The following is an 18292-nucleotide window of genomic DNA, read 5'->3' on the forward strand; positions in this document are numbered from 1 at the left end:
TGAAGTCTCCATTGCTTGCAGAGTTAAGTGCATACTCCACAGAAGCACAGTGTTAACACCCTTCATGCTTGGGCTTTAAGGTATCTGAAGTTTCTCCATTGCTTAGATGTCAGCTCCCCTGACTTGCCTTACTGGTTCAAGGTAGCTTCACACTTTGGTGATTCCAGCCTTGCTCAAGCTATTCCTTCTGCTTGTACTGCCCTTTCCACACTTTTCACCCAGCAAAATCGTTCTTCATTGCCCTCTCAAATTTTAGTTTTAACAGCCTTACCTATGAGAATCTGACACCCCAAGATGAAAGTGCCAGAAACAAGTGTCAAGTTACGCCCCTTCCCTTGCAGCCCCTACTTGTGCCGCTTGTGCAAGGAACCCACTTGTACTGTCATTGTTACTTGAAGTCTACTGGATTGAGCTCAGGCTTAAATCGTCTCTAACACAGGGAGCTACACGATGCCTGACACATAGTGGGTGCTGAGGAAATGTCTTGAATACAAAGGAGACTAAAGCTTAGCTTTTTGGACTGACCGTACAGCACAGCTGCTACAGGCTCTAGTTTAACAGTCAGGGCTCCCCAGGCTGGCAGTTCCTGTCACAGCTGACCCAAGGTGGGGGGCCAACGCAGCACCACCCACCCCAAAATTAGGCACAGAAAACATTCTTTAGTAGAATATGAAAGGGGTTCTTACTCCCAACTTTGAGGGTAAAGGTCACTGGCCTCCGGATGTGGAGAGGCAGTATTTTGAGTGTTTCCCTGGGTGGGCTGGGAGCTGGTGAGGGCAGGTAGAAGAGGCCCTTTCCACTCAGGATCAGGCCTTCTCTAGCACTGAAGCCCCTCTGACAGGTGTTAGCTGACTGAGACAGGCTTCAGGGAGGCACACATACCTTGAACCCCTGGCCTGGAGGCGGAGAATCAGGTGCATTCGGACAACTCATCCCCAGACTAGAGCCAGTCTGCCACCCCAAAATCCACCAGAACTGGAGATAAAAGCTGAAGTTCTCCTCTGTAATTTAAGGTGAATTCACCCACAAAGGTTGGGGGTGGGGGTAAGGCTCATAAAGAGCTAAAGAGACTACGAAGTTAGCTTTGAGAAAGGCAGTCCTGGAACTGGAGGGCAAAGTTAACCTTCAGTGGACAGAAAAGGAAAGTGAAGTCCAGGGAGGGGATAGGCCCCACTGGGATTACATCTCATCGCTAACAACATATCTTGCCAGGGAAAGAGCACTGGAAGGGAGTCAGGCCTCAGCTCTTGGCTAAATTCTCTCAACTAATTGGGGAACACTGGCCAACTGATCCCATCTGGGCCTCAGTCTCGTCATCTGTAAATGAGGGGTTTGTTCTGGCTGGCTGATGTATGTATGCCTCTCCAGATCAGATGCTGGGCCTTTCAAAGCCACAAATTTCATCAGTGGCAGGGTCTGGGCCAGAAGCTTCTAAATACCATTCTCTACTATAAGGAACCAGGGTCCCTGGAGAAATGGCTAATTCCAGGTCCGCAACAGAAAGTACAAGATCATCCTGGAATATCCTGTTGTGGCAGAAAATAAGAAAGTACCTCAGAGAATGTGAGGAACGTGTCAAAAGGGCCGCAGAAGCCAGCTTGAAGTGGTTTCCATTGGCCTAATCTGTTGCCATTTGTGCATCAAAATATAAAATGATAATAACAGATTATATAAAGCAGGAAGCCATAAGTCCAATGCTGATATAAATAAATGAATAAATAAATGAAAAGTATGCTAAGGAAGGGGATATTTACATGGTTTCAAAGCATCTCCTCATAAAATACCTATTTTTAATAAATACGGAATAAGACACACTCAGTGAAAAGGCAACCTACGGAATGGGAGAAAATATTTGCACATCTGATATACCCAGAATATATAAAGAACTCTAGCAACAGTAATAAATATCAACCCAATTAAAAAATAGACAAAGGACTTTAATAGACATTCTTCCAAAGATGATATACAAATGGCCATCAAGCATATGAAAAAATGCTCAACCTCACTAATAATTAGAGACATGCAAATCAAAACCACAATGAGATATCATCTCACACTAACAAAAAACAGAGAATAACAAAGTGTTGCCAAAGAAGGATGTGAAGAAGTCGGAACCCTTGTTCACTGTTGGTGGGACTGTAAAATGGTGCAACTGCTGTTAAAAACAGGATGACAGTTTCTCAAAAATCAAAACTAGAACTACAGTGTGATCCAGCAGTCCCACTTCTGGATATATATCCAAGAAAATTAAAAGCAGATCTCAAAGAGATATTTGCATATCCATGTTCATAGCAGCACTATTCACTAAAGCCAAGAGGTGGAAGCAACCCAAATTTCCATCAACAGATGAATGGATAAACAAAATGTGGTATATACACGCCATAGAATATTATTCGGCTTTAGAAAGGAAAGAAATTCTGTCACCTGCTACAACTTGGATGAGCCTTGAGGACATTGTGAAGTGAAACAAACCAGTCACAAAAAGATAAATACTGTATGATTCCACTCATATGATGTATCTAAAAGTAGTGAAATTCATAGAGACAAAGTAGAATGGTAGCTACCAGGGACAGGGGGGAGGGGAGAAAGGGGGGTTGTTTTAATGGGTATAGAGTTTCAGATTTGCAAGATGAAAAAGTTCTTTCACAACAATGTGAATATACTCAACATACCTGAACGATAAACCTAAAAATGAAAATGGTTAAGATGGTAAATTTCATGTTATGTGAGTTTTTTTTAATATAACGTGTATATATATACACACATACATACACATAAATTTTAAAATGAAAAAGGACTAAGTAACAACAGTAACAGTGGAGACACTATTTTAATCCAATAATCTAAGTTACCACCAGTAACAGGACAAACTGAAATCCTGTACCACCTGATAGCATCCAATGGGAAGAACACAGCATCACTTCTGTGATTTTCTTCCTGCCAAAGATGCATAACCTAAATCTAACCATGAGAATATTCTACAAAGTAACTGGTCTATAATCTTCAGAAGTTCCAAGGTTATGAGTGTCAAAGAAAGGCTGAGAACTGTATCAGACAGAAGGAAACCAACAGGAATGCCAACTAAGTGTACTGCACAATTATGAACTGGATCCTTTGCTATAAAGGACATTATTGGGACAACTGGCAAAATGTGGATGGGTTCTGAGGATTTGATAGCTGTAATGTGCCAATGACAGTTTCCTGATTTTGATGGTTGTAGCTATGTAAGAGAATGTCTTTGTCTGAAGGAAATAAACACCAAATTATTTGGGTGTGCTGATGCATCCAGTCCTCACTCTCAAACGGCTCAGGGGACAAACTTTTTTGTACTGTAACTGCAACTTTTCTGTGAGATGATTTCAAAATGTATAAAATTACACACAAAAAAGAAATATCCATGATACTCTAAGTAAAAAACCAAAATTTCTGACATGAGCTGTTCATTGTAGTAGCCACTACCTACCTATAGCTATTAAAATACTTAAAATTAAGAATTCAGTCCTCAGTCACATTAGCCACATTTCAAGTGCTCAGTAGCCATATGTGGCTGGTAGACATGCTTTCATTGCAGAAAATTCTATTGGACACTGCTGTATAGCATTTTCCTTTTGTCATTGTTAAAATAATAAATACAGAAATGGGTATAAGTATGTGAACTCTTAAGGTTATGTACCAAATTGTTAATCGGGTTATCCTTGGGAGATGAAATTAGGTGGGTGAAGTAGTGGAAATGTTTTCAGTTCTCGTTAAATTCATTTAAAATTGGGGATTATGAAAGATTAAAATATTTTTAGAACTTTTCAAATATCTGTATCTATATATATAGATATCTACCCTACCTACCTATCTACTACTTGTTTGTCTACATTTTTAAAATCATGTTTTAGGAATTATGTGATATCAGGGAAGTTTTGAATGACCTTTCTGGTGATGAAGACCTTTGAAAAGGGAATTTAAATCCTGTGGTAGCTCACAGCGAAAAAAAAAGTGACAATGAATCTATGTATATTAACGTATAACTGAAAAATTGTGCTCTACACTGGAATTTGATACAACATTGTAAAATGACTATAACTCAATAAAAAAAAGTTAAAAAATTAAAATCCTCAAGAAAAAAAAGGGCATTTAAATTTCATGGCTCTATCAGTAATGCTTGAAGAGGCAGACAGCTCGTGGGCTGCCACCTGCTTCACCCATCTTCACTCACTCGCCTCACCTGACATAAGCCAAGAGTCCCAAACAAAGACTCGGGCTCTATTACACCAGGTTAGCCTGCTATTAAACATGAGGAAGAACTTTCCAATAGTATCACCAAGAAACCTTAAGGACAAGGGATCATGGAATACTGAGGACATTTAAAAAGAGAAACAAACCCAAGTTTGGAGCCAAACAGACCCAGGTTTGAATCCTGGTTTTTCTACTGAATCAGCAGTGGGACAGTGGATGAGTAACTTAACCCTCAGAGCTTCACCTGCTTGTTTTAAAAATGGGGATAATAGTAACCTTGCACGAGTGTGCATGCAGTGCCTGTGGTGTCCTAACTGCTTTATGTATTGTTGCTTCTTCCTTAAGTCCTTTTTTTTCCTAACTGTTAAAACCATACTCCTGATATTCATCCTCCAATGTGCTTCTTCTACAGTCTTTATCTCAGGAAAGGGCTACTCCATCCTCTCACTTGCTCAGACCAAAAGCTCTGTAATAATCCTTAGTTTCTCTCTCTCTCTCCTCACATTCAGTTCATTAGGAAACCCTGATCAGTTTTACCATCGAAGTATGTCCATGATCAGCCCCATCGAGACACTTCCACCACAGTCACTCTGACCTAAGCCACCATAATCTCCTACTTGGATTATGGCACTGGCTTCCCAACTGTCCCACACTGCCCGCCTCTTCATTCCACCCTCGTGCCTAAACTCCGAGTCTGTAGCCAGATCATGTTACTCCTCTGCTCAGAACTTTCCAAAGGCTCCCTTCACACGATCATGAGCTGGGCCCCAGTCTCCCTCTGCCCTTGCCTCCTTTCAATTTCTCTCTCCTTTGACTTTATTCCAGCCACACCAGCAGGCTTCTTGCTGTTATTTAGTTGTGCTGAGGATGCTCTCTCTGCGTGGAACATTCTTCCCCCAGATATCTGCATAGCTCATTCCCTCACTCCCTGAACTCACCAACGTTACAGTCTTGCAGAAGCCTTCTCTGACTACCCTCTACAAAGCAGTGATCCCTAATCCACCTCCATCCCCCATCTACCCTGATTTTTCCTGGGCATTTTTATGTGTGTGTGTGTGTTCTTTAACCACCAACCCAGAAGGTCAGCCCTTTGATGCCAGGGGCTTTGGTTTGGTTTGGTCTGGTGCTGTATCTCCAAACCCTGAGCAACTCCCTCTCCCTACAGCATGTCTGCTGATTGGAGATACACTGGTTGAATTCACCTAGATTTCAGTTCAGTGCTACCAGCTCCCATATGCCTCCCTATCCAGTGGAGATGCCAGGAGCCTGGTAGCTAAGGGACAGAAGACAAACCCTGGCATAAGAGGAGGAGGAGGCTGTCAGCCAACAGGCTCTGGGGCTCCTCTCAAAGAGGATCCCAGGAGCTGGTAATCATCGAAGCTGATAAGGATGTGTATGATAATAGAGCCATGGGCAAATGCAGAACAACTCCGTGGTAAGAGCTTTTTACACGTGCACATCCCCCAGCCGCTGTGATCTGTTAAATGGAGAAATGCCCGCATGCGGGACTCTTCTATTTCATCTCTGTGGGCAGGGCTGGCCTCTGTTGGTCTACAGGGCTCACAGACCTACTTACCTGTTCCATTTTGTCCCTGGGTGCCCCTTTTCCTCCCACCCCAGCCATCTGCTTTCTGAGAGTCCAACTCTGAATTTAGTGTTTCACATGGACTGCTTAAGTTAATCTTCATGACTTTATGAAACAGATGCTTTTATTATTCCTACGTTACAGAAGGGGAAACTGAGGCAAAATAAAAAACAACAGTCACTTGCCTAATGTCACATAGCTGGTCAGGAGCTGAGAAGCCTAAATCCAGAACTCCTGCTCATAATCCTGCTCCTTCTGCTCTGTGATGTCAATAAAATCACACAAAAGAACAGGAAAAGGGCTGGTATTACTGGAAGGAGGCTTCCAGAAGAGTAATGAGTAGTTCCTCCTTATCTCCACCTCACACAAAATAAGAAAAAGTCTTGACCAGTAGCATGAGCTTTAAGTTATGACAGGAAGAAGGACTTTCTGACAGTGTCTTCTAAGATTAAAAACCTACTCAGGAAAAGATAGTCTCAGTTTTTAACCCTTAAAGTCACAGATAATCAGTGTTGTTAGGGCTTAAAGACCATTGAATCCACTGCCTTCTTCCATGTGATAAGCCTTCAATAAGGGAGCAAGGTGGGGTGGACAGCCCTCACCTGCAGGCAACCATTCTAGGCACTAACTTTGTGGTGTCAGAAGGGGCCTGACACAGAGGGGACCTGTGGTGTCAGAGGCCAAGGAGTCTAGACACAAGGAGAAACAGGCAGGCCCCTAATTTAAGGTATCCTCAAAGAAAGGAGAACACAGTAAATTGAGTAGGAAGCACCTATGAAAGAAAGGAGTAAGGACCAACTTCCCCAGCCTCCTTGGATGAGAAAAAATTTTGTTACTCTCCTTGAGGGACTGAGCAGATTCTTCCTTTCAAACATGTTTGTTTGTTTTTGTTTTTGCCTTGGCTGTCAGGGAGCTCAACGCCAGGTTTTCATAATCATCATGGCCAATGCTTATATAAATCCATATTGATTTCCTCCATTTTCTTCTTGGCCTTAATTGTCTAATTTCTTTTCTTTTCTTTTCTTTTCTTTTCTTTTCTTTTTTAAGTGTAAAGGGTTTTTTTTTAATTGTGTAGCATAATTTAAGTCAATAAATTTTTTAAGAATTTCACACATGTTCTGATTCTTTCCACTGCCAATCAACCCTTAGTTCCTCCAATGTCTGAGTCATATAATCTTCAAGACAGACCTTTCAATAATTTTTGCTCAATCAACAATTGTCAGTCAGTCCATAATTCTTTTAGTTGGGCTTCTCTGACTTCCAGTGGAACATGAGCACACTTCAAAAACTCCTCACCTATAATCTTTGGGGTCCAATTTTCTCAAGCAGTTTACTTTAGGACTATTACATATTTGGAGTCAGGGAAGATTGATCTGCCTGGTTCTGAATTTCAGACACCCTGTAAATATACATTAAGTTCAAATCATTTACTCCTAAGCTTATCACACCCTAGAACAGTACTGATCGTTGCCAATGCCTTGTTTTAAAAGTCCAGACACTGTTCAAGATAAAAGCCTAAAAAAAGAAGCCATGTTTGTTTCATGTGAACATTATAAAGTCAGAGTACTAAATCAACATAACTGATCATTTCTCATCTTATGCTTTTAAATTACCGTTTCTATAGTCCCAGAAGCTATCTTTATGTTTATCAATACTCGTCACTTGAATCTGTTTTAGGTATCCTGTTCCGTCTTGCCTATATCAAAACTCATACTGAACAATGAGTTCTGGGTTGCAAAAGAGGATTTATTTTTGCACCTGTCTACAACTCTTTGTCCGCAAATAAAACAAAAACAAACACAAGTGCTATTAATTGTCTAATTTCTAGTGAAATAGCATATTTCCCTTTTTGCTCTAGATATCAGGGATCTTATCACCAGATTTTAAAAGCAATTAATCATCTAATTACAAAGACAGAGTTGTAATATTTATTTTGAAATAATTTCACACTAAAATTGTAAGAATGGTGTGGCCACTGTGGAAAACACTATGACAGTTCCTCAAAAAATTAAAAATGGAATTACCATATGATTCAGCAATTCCATTTCTGAGTATATACCAAAAGCATTGAAAGCACGGTCTCAAAGATATTTGTACACTCATGTCCGTAGCATTATTCACGATAGCCAAAAGGTGGAAGCAGCCCAAGTGCCCATCAGCAGATGAATGGATAAACAAAATGTGATACATACACACAATTGAATCTTATTTAGCCTTAAAAAGAAGGAAATTCTGACACATGGCACAACATGGATGATCCGTGAGAGCGTTATACTATGTGAAATAAGACATTTACAAAATGACAAATATTGTATAATTCTTCTTATTTAAGGTATGTAAAGTAGTCAGATTCATAGACAAAATAGAATGATGGCTGCTAAGAGCTGGGAGAGGGGACTGGGGAATGGAAGCTGTTGTTTAATGGGTGCAGAGGTTCAGTTTGGCAAGATAACAAGAAATCTGGAAATGGATGTGGTGATGTACTTAATACAATGAACTTCAAAATGGATACTTAAAAATGGTTAAGAGGGTATATTTTCTGTATATTATACAATTAAAAATAATTTCTTTAAAAATTACAGTTCAAAGAAGTCCTATGTATCCTTCATCCAGATTCGCCAGCTGTTACCATTTTGCTATATATGCTTTGCCATTCTAAATATACACACAGTATCTTTCTAAATCACTTGAAAGTAAGTTGAAATCATCTTCCTTAATGGCCAAGTACCTCAGTGTGTATTTCCTAAGAACCAGGAGATTCTAACCACAGTACAATTAACCAAAAGCAGGACATTTAACACTAATACTATTATCTCATAGTATTATTATTTTTTACTATTTCGTTTTCATATGTCACCAAGGGTCTCAATAATCCATTTTATTCTTTTTTCTAACATTTTTTATTGATTTGTAATCATTTTCCATTTTCTTCTTGATTCTGATTTTCTGTTGGGGGCTAGGGAGGCTTTGAAAGTAGGAGAATGGGGGTGGGGAGAAACAAAAGACAGGGTCAGGCGCCCTGCAGAGCCTGGACTTGTGGGGAGGCTTAAGAACACCTACTGGACCCTGCAAATTTTAGAAATGATAGTAGTGAAGCTCCAGAAAAGGAAGGAGACTGGCTGAAAGTCACACAGCACTCATCCAAATCTTCCCAATGCCCCCAGGCTCTGTCCCCAGGGCTAGAGCCTACAGCCTTTAGCAGCCTGAATACACCTTTTTCCATCTTTGGTGCTGCTTCTTGGCCACCTAGAAACTACTCGTCTTCACTGTCAGCTCTGAACCAGTGATTACAAATTCTGCAACTCAGCACCCTTGTGGTTAAACCCCTTAAATCCCCAAATGACAGGAAAACATCACGGCAAAATGGCCCCTAGTGGTGCTATGGGAGTTGCAAAGTGACCCATCTCACCCGTTAGACTTTCCATAAGTGGAAGGTAAGATTTTCCACCAGTTACATAAAAGGAATAGAGGATTTAAAGAATGTTTTTTGCTTCCAACCCCAAAAAGGAATCTTAAATACCTCCTATAACAAATGCTGGCAATATCTCCTGTGCTTCTCAAATGCGTTTTTTCATTTTCCCCAAACAGTGGAAGCTATTAGTCCCTGAGGGTATATTTTTGGCTTGAGTGGCCTGGGTGTGCCTCTCTAAGAATGACTGCACTTATTTACATATGGAAAATCATCCCTGAGGGCATATATAGTCTCTCCAGCACAGTTCCAAGGTTGTGTATACAGAATTTCTGTTTTGAAAACAGGTGGCTCATTCGGGAAGATGAGTAATGGTGGTGTCACAGTACACACACCGCAGCACTGCCTGCCTAGGAGGGCCCTGGGGTGCAGTGAAAACACACAGATTTCCCAAAACCACCACCTGGCAGTCGAGTGAGCTTAAACAAGGCCTTTCTTTGCTTCTCTGGGCCTCGGGCTCCTCATCTGTCCTATGGGGACAGTGCCGCCTAGTTAGCTGCCAGGAAGTATCTTCAGGGTAAGTGATAGCCTCTGTAGAGTGCCTCACACAATGCAGGCTCACACTAGGTACTCAGTACCTGAGCCCAGGCCCTTCTCTCTGAGGGCAGATCCACTGAGGGCTTCCTGAGCCTTGGATCTGTGCCAGGTGGGCAGTGAAAACCTCTGTAGCACTGAAAACAAGTTTGTTCTCTGACACTTGTGCCAAGCAGTGTTGGCACAACTGGCTCCTTCTGAACTGAGTTTCTCTCCCAAATAAATCCTAATTTGTCTTCCCTGCTGCATGCTGCAGAGCAGATGGGCCAGGGTGGGAGGGGGTTGGGGTTTGGATTCTGACGCTCACAGCCCGGAGGCTAGGAGGCTCTCACACACTTAAAGCCAGAAGCCCTCTCCTCACCGTCCCACCCATCCTTCCTTCAAATAGCACCCTCACCCACAGTGTATGTCAGTGCTTTGGTGATCTACCTCTGCTCTCCCCAAGGCTGCCCCTTAATATTGACATGAACTGTTTCAGTTAGTGTGGAGGTTGGGTGACATGACAGCCAGGACCCTCCCATCTCAAATCTCTGGGGGATGGCCTTTATCATTGATTATGAAGGCCCAGCCTTTCAAAGCCTCAGTTTCCTATTCCATTGAAAGGGGAAGAGAGTCTTTGCATGGCCACATTGATCTTGGTCAAAAAGGTACTAATGCCATCGAATGTATACTGAGCATTTACCAGGGACATTACACGTATAACCCAACACAGCTAGGGCCTCGTGCTGCCCACTCTCTGCTTGGTTATAAATTCAAAGAAATGGCAGTACTGCATAAAACCATGAATAAGAGCTATTCAAATGTTTACCCGGTTTCTCAAGAAAATGCCAAAGGAAAAACACATTCTCAGTGCAGAAAAAGCTCTTGCCTCTGTGCCTCCCACCTATCTCATCAAGTAAGACCCTGAGACCAGCCCCAGTGATTAACCCATCCACACCCAGTCTCCTGAACATAGCTTACTCAGCCCCACAAGGGTCAAGGGAGATGGTGCCCCACTTACTGCCCCCAAACATCTCTCTGGACCCATAGCTCAGTCCTCAGGGTTCCCAACCGTAAGCCCCGCAACTCCCATGGTGGTCACTCAGGAAACATGGTGGTCAATCCAACACCTTTTATTGATTCTAAACAAGGACCCCAGCATTCTTATACTGAGGCAGGAGTTCCTGGATTTTGTATCGGGGTGCCAAAATGGTTTGGACTATCCTCAATGGGGGGAGATATTTCTGGGGTGCCATAAATACAGGATGACGAGGTTTAGTCTTCTTGCCTAAGCTATACAAATCCAGCATCACAGGCTTAGGGCTGTAGATCCCTTTCTTCTTGGGCTGGATTGGGGTGAACTGGGGACACTGGCGAGGTTCTACCAGCAGCCGCAGCAGGTCCTTCCGAAAGATATTCCAGCTGTTCTCCTTGAGGAACTTCTGGCACATATCTTCATCGCTGAAGGTAAGGCACAGATGCTGGAGTTCCCATGCCAGCCGCTCCCAGACCCCTGCTACCCCCGGCCTTGCCTCCTGCCACTCTGGCCAGTCCCTAAACACGCTGTGCTCTGTCCCACCTCTGTGCCTTTCCCCAGACTCTTCTCTCTGCCTCCTCTACCCTTCCACACCTTCTTCCCCTAGACCTGCACTATTCCATGTGGTGGCCACGAGCCACATGTGGCTACTGAGTAGCTGAAGTGTGGTCTATCTGAATTAGAGATGTGTTCTAAGTGTAAAATACACACCAGATTTCAAAGACTTAGAACAGCAACAAAAAAGTAGACTATCTTAGTAATTTTTATGTTGATTACATGTTGAAATGATAATATTTTAGGTATACTGAATTCAATAAAATATACTTTTAAAATTAATTTCACACACTTTTTTTTATTCCTTTTTTCTTTCTTTTTACTTCTTGTAATGCAGCTACTGAAAATTTTAAATTACATTAGCCATCAGGTAAATTTAAGTCAAAGCCACACAAGGTATCACTTATGCCCACTAGGATAATAATAATTAAAATGCAAACAATAGTAAGTGTTAATGAGCATGTGGAGATATTGGAACAAGGGTTCCAATACATCGCTGACAGCAATGTAAAATGGTGCAGTCACTTTGAAAAACAGTCTGGCAGTTCCTCAAAAGGTTAAAGAGTTAACTTGTGACCCAGCAACTCCATTCCTAGATAGATACCCAAGAGAAATGAAACCATATGTCCACACAAAAACTTGCACAAGAATGTTCATAACAGCATTATTTATAATAGCCAAAACACAGAAACAACCCAAATGTCCATCAACTGATGAATGGATAAATAAAGTGTAGTATTTACATGCACTGGAATATTATTTGACAATAAAAAGGAATGAAGTACTAATTCCTGCTACAACATAAACGAACCTTGAAAACATTATGCTAAGAAGCCACTCACAAAAGACCACATATTACATGATTCCATTTATCTGAAATGTCCAGAACAGGCAAATCTATAGAGATAGAATGTCGATTGGTAGCTACCTTGGACTTGTCTTGGTGCCCTGGGTCTACTCCGCCCCCTTCCCTCATCACATGTGAGGGAAAGTGGGGGAGAATGGACTGGGCTCAGCTCTCATTGGCTTATTTCCTTCTGAGACCACCACAAGGGTAAGGCATGTTCAGCCTCCACTGACTCACCTGTACCCTCCCCTAAGGAGGAAAGCCTGATAAACCACTGATACATTAGAGCATTCTTCTGGGTAGAATATATTGACCAGGACAAAATCAACTTTGATTCATAGAGGTCAACTTAATAAAAAAATCCAGAGGTCAGAATGGGCTACAAGTTAGTCCTTGTTGGTCTCCAAGGTACCAAAGGCAGCTCCTACCAGCTCACAAGAACAAGTCCATGCTAAGTAACATTAGGCTGGTAGCTCAAAACTGGCCATGATGGGAGTATGTAAACCACAGAAACTGGCAAACACTTCAAGTCAGGGTTACCTTCCACCTCCCGGACAGTTGCTTGCTGAACATTTGCCAGCACAGCACTGCAGTCTCCACTTAAGAAGTTCCACTAACTCCCAATTTCTTACGTAATAAATAACAACATCCAACCCTGACGGCGTATTTCCCATGTGCCAAGCACTTTACACTTGTTAACTCTGACCCTCACAACCACCCTATTTCACAAACATGAAAACTAAGGTTCAGTGAGGCTAAGGAACTCACCAAACCTGTGAGGGACAAGCATGTGACTACACATTCCTAAGGGATTTTTTTTTTTTTTGGATCCAGAGTTCAAGTTAAGACAGACAAGATTCCATATCACCTCCTGATGCTGATGGTCACATTGATTTCTAGTCTAATCTTTCACTAAAGTGGGTAGCTCTTCTAAAGGCCTCAGCCTCGTGCAGCTCCAATCTCTGCCTCACTTGAACTGAGAGCTTCGTCAGTCCTTGCAGGCTGCAAAACTTCAGCCCATCATGCCCTCGACTGCCACCCCCACCCGATGCCCACTGGGCCATCCAGCACTAGAGCACGCTCTGTGCTTTGGTGTTAGGCTGCTCTTCCTCTGGGCTCTTGGAGGTTTCCCTTCTTTCTTGTGACCTCAGCTGTTTATATTCTACGTGAACTCGCTGTGTTTTATAGGGGTAGAGGCTTCTGCATATCCAGCCCATGGGATCCACAGGACAGGTGTCTCACCCACTGACCATGTGATCTCCAGGATGTCATGTCCCCTTTCCTGGGCCCCACAGTCCTCAATTAAACATGGAGGATTTGAGCTAGATAATGGATATGTTTTCTGCCTGCTTTAGCAGTCTAGAAAACCATGAGTTCAACAATTAATGAATAAGCCAGAACTCTGTCAGCATTACAGCTGATTGCAGCCAAGTGCTGACTGCGCAGCACAGACGCTGAGCACCCAGACATCTGCCACCCTCAAGTCTAAGCAAACCTTCTCTGAATATCAATTCAACAGACTTTAACCGATACCCATCATGTACTAGACATTATGTGAGAAGCTAAGACTCTTTAAATACTTTTTTGAGTAGGTGGCTCTAAATAGCTATTTTCTGTATTGATAGTACCCAGGAATCAGAGAACTGGGGCACTGGTGAACTGCAAGGAACCACCAATGTTTCCCAACTTTTTTTTTTCCACAAAACTGTCCCAATTTGGGCCATAGCTGCATAACATCTGTTCTTTTAATTTGCTAATAATTTTTCTTAATTCTATTTAGTTTCTTCTACTTAAATATTTACCTTGGCTTTGTTCTAAGCAGCAAGATGGTCAAATCATGAGTTTAGCGAGCTTGTCATGTCTAATACGAGGCTGCTTACAATCCGTGTACCACCAAAAGTCATTTTGTAAGCCTTCTGTGAATATGCTCTATACTTGGGGAAACACTGATCTAGTCTAATTTTCTGTTTTGCAGATTGGGGTCTGAAGCCTAGAAGAGGGGAAATGATTTATCCAAAGTCATACAAATCCCATGTCAAATTCTTTCATGTGCCTATTGGACATGGCTGAAGGAACTCTACAGATCTGCCTTCAGGCTTCCTCTTTCTTGACCACAGGAATCACATGCTCCCCACATCTGCCCACAAAAACCATGTCTGACCACAACATCACCACAAGAAAAGAAAAAGAGAGGGGGATGTCAAATTGCATAATTGGTATGATCTCCGTTATTAAACTTTGTGTGCCTGAATGGTAAATGTATATTTGGCACATATACCCCCAAAATACTAAGATACATAAAATGCTAACTGGGATTGCTGGAGGAATGCAAACGGCTTTGGTCTTCACCTTCTTAAATGTTCAGCATTTTCCAGTTTCCCACAATGAGTATGTCCCCTTCAATCATTCACTTATCCAACCTCCACTGAGCACCTACCACATACCACATACTGTACAGGAACCAGGGATGAGAGGGGAACAAAGCCCAATCCCTGCCTTCATGAAGCAATCAGTCAAGTGGTAGGGGAAGAACTGTGCAAAAACTACACAGCTCTCAACAGCTGTAATACCACGTGGTATGGCCACTGACAGAGCTGCATGGGGAGTATTGTGAGGGTACAAAAGGGGCACTTAACCCACCCAGCCTGAGGTCAGCCATGAAGGGTTTTCTGGAGAAGCTGAATCTTAAAGAATGAGTAGGAATTTTCAAAAAAAAAAAAAAAAAAAGAGGGGCAGATTGACTAAAGGAAAAAATCCACTTTTGGAGAGTCACTACCCTGACAATGACTTTTAAAAAGTTTATCTTTTTTTCCCTCATTATAAAAGAAATGCATACTCATTGCAAAAACAAACATGAGAAGAATATATAACTATAACCAGAAAGTCCCTTTTAGTCCTACTTTTCAGAGAGAATGACTATTATAAATTGTGCAATACTACAGGTATTATCATTTTTGCTCATTTTCCTTCTAGATTTTTCTCATGTAAGTGTTCTACAAAGGCATAGTCATAGTATATATACAATTCTGTACCCTGTCCTTTTCATGTAGCATTTTATTTCCTGTTTACTTACGATTTTTTAAATAAAACTGTTACATTCTATCAAGGGAATGTATCACAGTTTTCTAAACTATCCCTTGATGTGACACCTGTGGGTGGGGGTGGTTGTTTTTCCATTATGAATATGGTGGCTACAAACATCTTAATGTATGTAGCTTTCTGTGTAATTTAGTTATATAAAGATAAATTCATAGGTAGACCACTGCTTCAAAGGATAAGAACAGTTTTGTGGCCCTTGAAACATAATGCCAACATTGTTATCAAAAGGATTGAGCCAATTTAAAGTGTACCAACAATTGCCAACTTCATTCAACCCTCGTCAGCATTAGGTATTATCATTTTTTCCTTTCTTATACTAAAACAAGAGGTAAAAAATTGTTCATTGAATCTGGTGGGATGTACACACATGTCCAGCACCTACCTGGGGTACTTGATCTTGAACTTCGACAACTTTTCTATTGTCTTACTGTCAAGCAGGTCACAAAATTTCTCTTCCCTCACCCGTATCACCTCAGCTCCCAGGCTGATGAGGATCAAGGGCCGCATGTCATGTTGGGTCTCTGGGAGGAGGATCTGGTGGAGGCCCTAGGGAAAAGAAGTCCCAGAAAGGTTGCCCTCAGAGACCCTCCACTTCTCCAGGCTCCACTCCCCAGGATGGGAAAATAAGGCTCCAAACAAGAGGTGAATCCACCTGGGGTCATTCAGCAGAGTATGGGGAGAAGTCCGGGGCTCCCTTTGCTACCTGACTCGAAATCTTCGGGCTTGTGGAATTAAAAGAGCCCTCAAGGCCCTCTGTCCACTGTCCTCCATCCAGGTAGCAGGCTCTGCAAGCACTGGCCTCAAGCAGTCACCTGCCAGATGGAGGCATTTTACAAGCATTCCCTATTATCCAATATCTCAATTCCTCCTTGTGCCAGGTAAGCCCATCCTCTCCTCCTTACGACTACAACCAAAATCAAACAGCTAGTCCTCCTCTTCCATCTTCCTTTTTACAGCCACCACACCCTCCCCCCACACTTTTCTGAGGGTCTTCGCTCATAAGCATGTGTCCCCACCAAGCCTGAGTTTTCTCTGTCCCTCACAGGCTCTGTGCAGCACATGTGTTCCTCTGGCTCCCTGGCATGGACTCCTGCTCACTTCTATCTAGAAGGGAGATGGAGATCAACAGGAATACATGCTTGTTTTACAGAGAGTGTAACCCTCTTCTAAGGAGACACTCTGAGGGGGGCAGAGCCCAGACTAGAATCCTTACGGCTGAATCCCCACTCACTCTCAGCCTCTCCGCCATTCAGACTCAGGCAGGGAGAAAAGGGGAGGTCAGCAGTCCAGAGCCTACGATGCCCAGCTGTCTTGGGCTCAAGAAGATGTGAAAGGAGCCATAAACCAAGAGGTCTGCTCTATGGAGGCCATGAGAGACTAGGAATAATCCTGGCTTCAGAAGGAAGATGCATATGTTTACTTGTTATGTGATTTTGGGCAGTTATACCTCCTGGGCCATTGTTTGCTCACCTGTGAGACAGAGGTGAGACTACCTGCCCCATACGTCTCTGAAAGACTCTGAATTTGAAAGGAGATGTGAAGTGGGATTTGGACCAGCCCCCCCCCCAATCCATTTGGGTTCTAGACCTGGAAGAATGACCATCTGAAGACTATTCAGTACTCTAAGCCATGGCCTTGTCTCTTCTTGTTATCTTTCTTATGAAGCTATTGAGGTCCAAACAAGATGACATGTGTGAGGACATTGTGGGAGATGTGAAGCACCTCACATGTTAGCTGTGCTCAGTACGATGGGCATGAAGGCCTTTCCAACCAGCACCAGGCCTTGCACAGAAACCCGAGCGGCTGCTCCTACTGCGTGGCAAAAATACTACATAAACATAACCCTCACCACCGCCCGAGGATATAGGATTACCATCTTCAGACTGGAAAACAAGGTTCCGAAAAGGAAATTTCCTCATCAAAGGTCATGTACCCTATAATTACAATAACAATGATGATGACGATGACGATGGTGATGACAGCACCAGCTAATGTTTAAGGAGCATTTATTACATTGCAGGCGCTCTGGTAGCTTTCTTGTACACTAACTAACGTAACCCTCACAAGAACCCCAGGAGGTGAGCTCTATCATCATCATCACTACAGAGACGCTGCTGAGGTTAAGAAACTTGGCCAACATCACACAGCGTGGAAGCAACAAAGCTAGGATATGAAGCCAGCTGAGTCTGTCTTTAGAGGCCGTGCTTTTAATCTCACACTTTGAGGAAACTGAGGCACAAAGAGGTTAACTCGCCCAAGGTTAACAAGACAGACAGCGGTGGAGCCAGGGTTTGAACCAGCAATCTGTCCAGGGCCTCACTGCCAGCAGGCACTGTTAACCACCTCCCATCCACCCTACACATCCCAGGCAGCCTCACGTCCTTTCTCTGCCTACACACTTCAAATAGCTTCCCAAAGCACCAACGATAAAATAAACTCCTCACTGTGGCCACCAAGGCTTCAGCCATTTCAACCTCATGAAGCTCCCTGCCTTTTTACTCTGTTCCAGCCATGCTGCCCTCTCTTCCCATCCGCTCAACATGCCAAGCTCCTTCCAGCCTCAGGCTTGACCTGCTGTTCCTGTCTGGAACACTCTTCCCCCAGGCTGTCTGTAGCTTATTCTTTTTGTCATTCAGGTCTCAGCTGAAACAGCACCTCCTTAGAGCAGCCTTCTTTGACCACTCGTTTGAGAAGCCTACCCTGCCCCAACCCAGCTTTCTATTCCATTCCAAACAGCAATTTAAAATTTGCTGTTTGTTTGCTACGTTATCTGTTTACTTCCCCAGACTAGATCACAAGACCCACAAGAGCAGGAATGATGTCAGTGTTCTTGCCCACACTGGCACCTTGGACCCTGCTTGGAGTATGATAGATGTTCAAGAAAGACCTGCTGAGTGAATGTTCAAACAGAGACACACAACATTAGAGCTGGCAGTTCCCCAGGTGAATGTCCTCATCTTC

At 42.8% G+C, this 18292-nt stretch overlaps 1 protein-coding gene and 1 non-coding gene across 2 annotated transcripts in view; both read right to left on the bottom strand.

Annotated features, from left to right (window-relative positions):
• Positions 1–7493: 7493 nt before the first annotated feature.
• On the bottom strand, positions 7494–7620 carry LOC116147553 (small nucleolar RNA SNORA40). The gene has a single exon (XR_004131112.1). It is a non-coding gene; the product is annotated as a small nucleolar RNA SNORA40 (small nucleolar RNA).
• Positions 7621–10906: 3286 nt separating this feature from the next.
• CNBD2 (cyclic nucleotide binding domain containing 2) overlaps positions 10907–18292 on the bottom strand; it is a 44514-nt gene continuing 37128 nt past the window's right edge. The window contains exons 11-12 of the mRNA XM_031433900.2: positions 15714–15877; positions 10907–11255 (exon numbers count right to left, since the gene is read on the bottom strand). Of these exons, the coding sequence (XP_031289760.1) occupies positions 10937–11255; positions 15714–15877 (483 nt within the window). The 3' untranslated portion in view covers positions 10907–10936. The remainder of the gene's footprint in view (positions 11256–15713; positions 15878–18292) is intronic.

The sequence above is a fragment of the Camelus dromedarius genome, chromosome 18 (assembly GCF_036321535.1).
Source record: "Camelus dromedarius isolate mCamDro1 chromosome 18, mCamDro1.pat, whole genome shotgun sequence".
Taxonomy (NCBI): Eukaryota; Metazoa; Chordata; class Mammalia; order Artiodactyla; family Camelidae; genus Camelus; species Camelus dromedarius.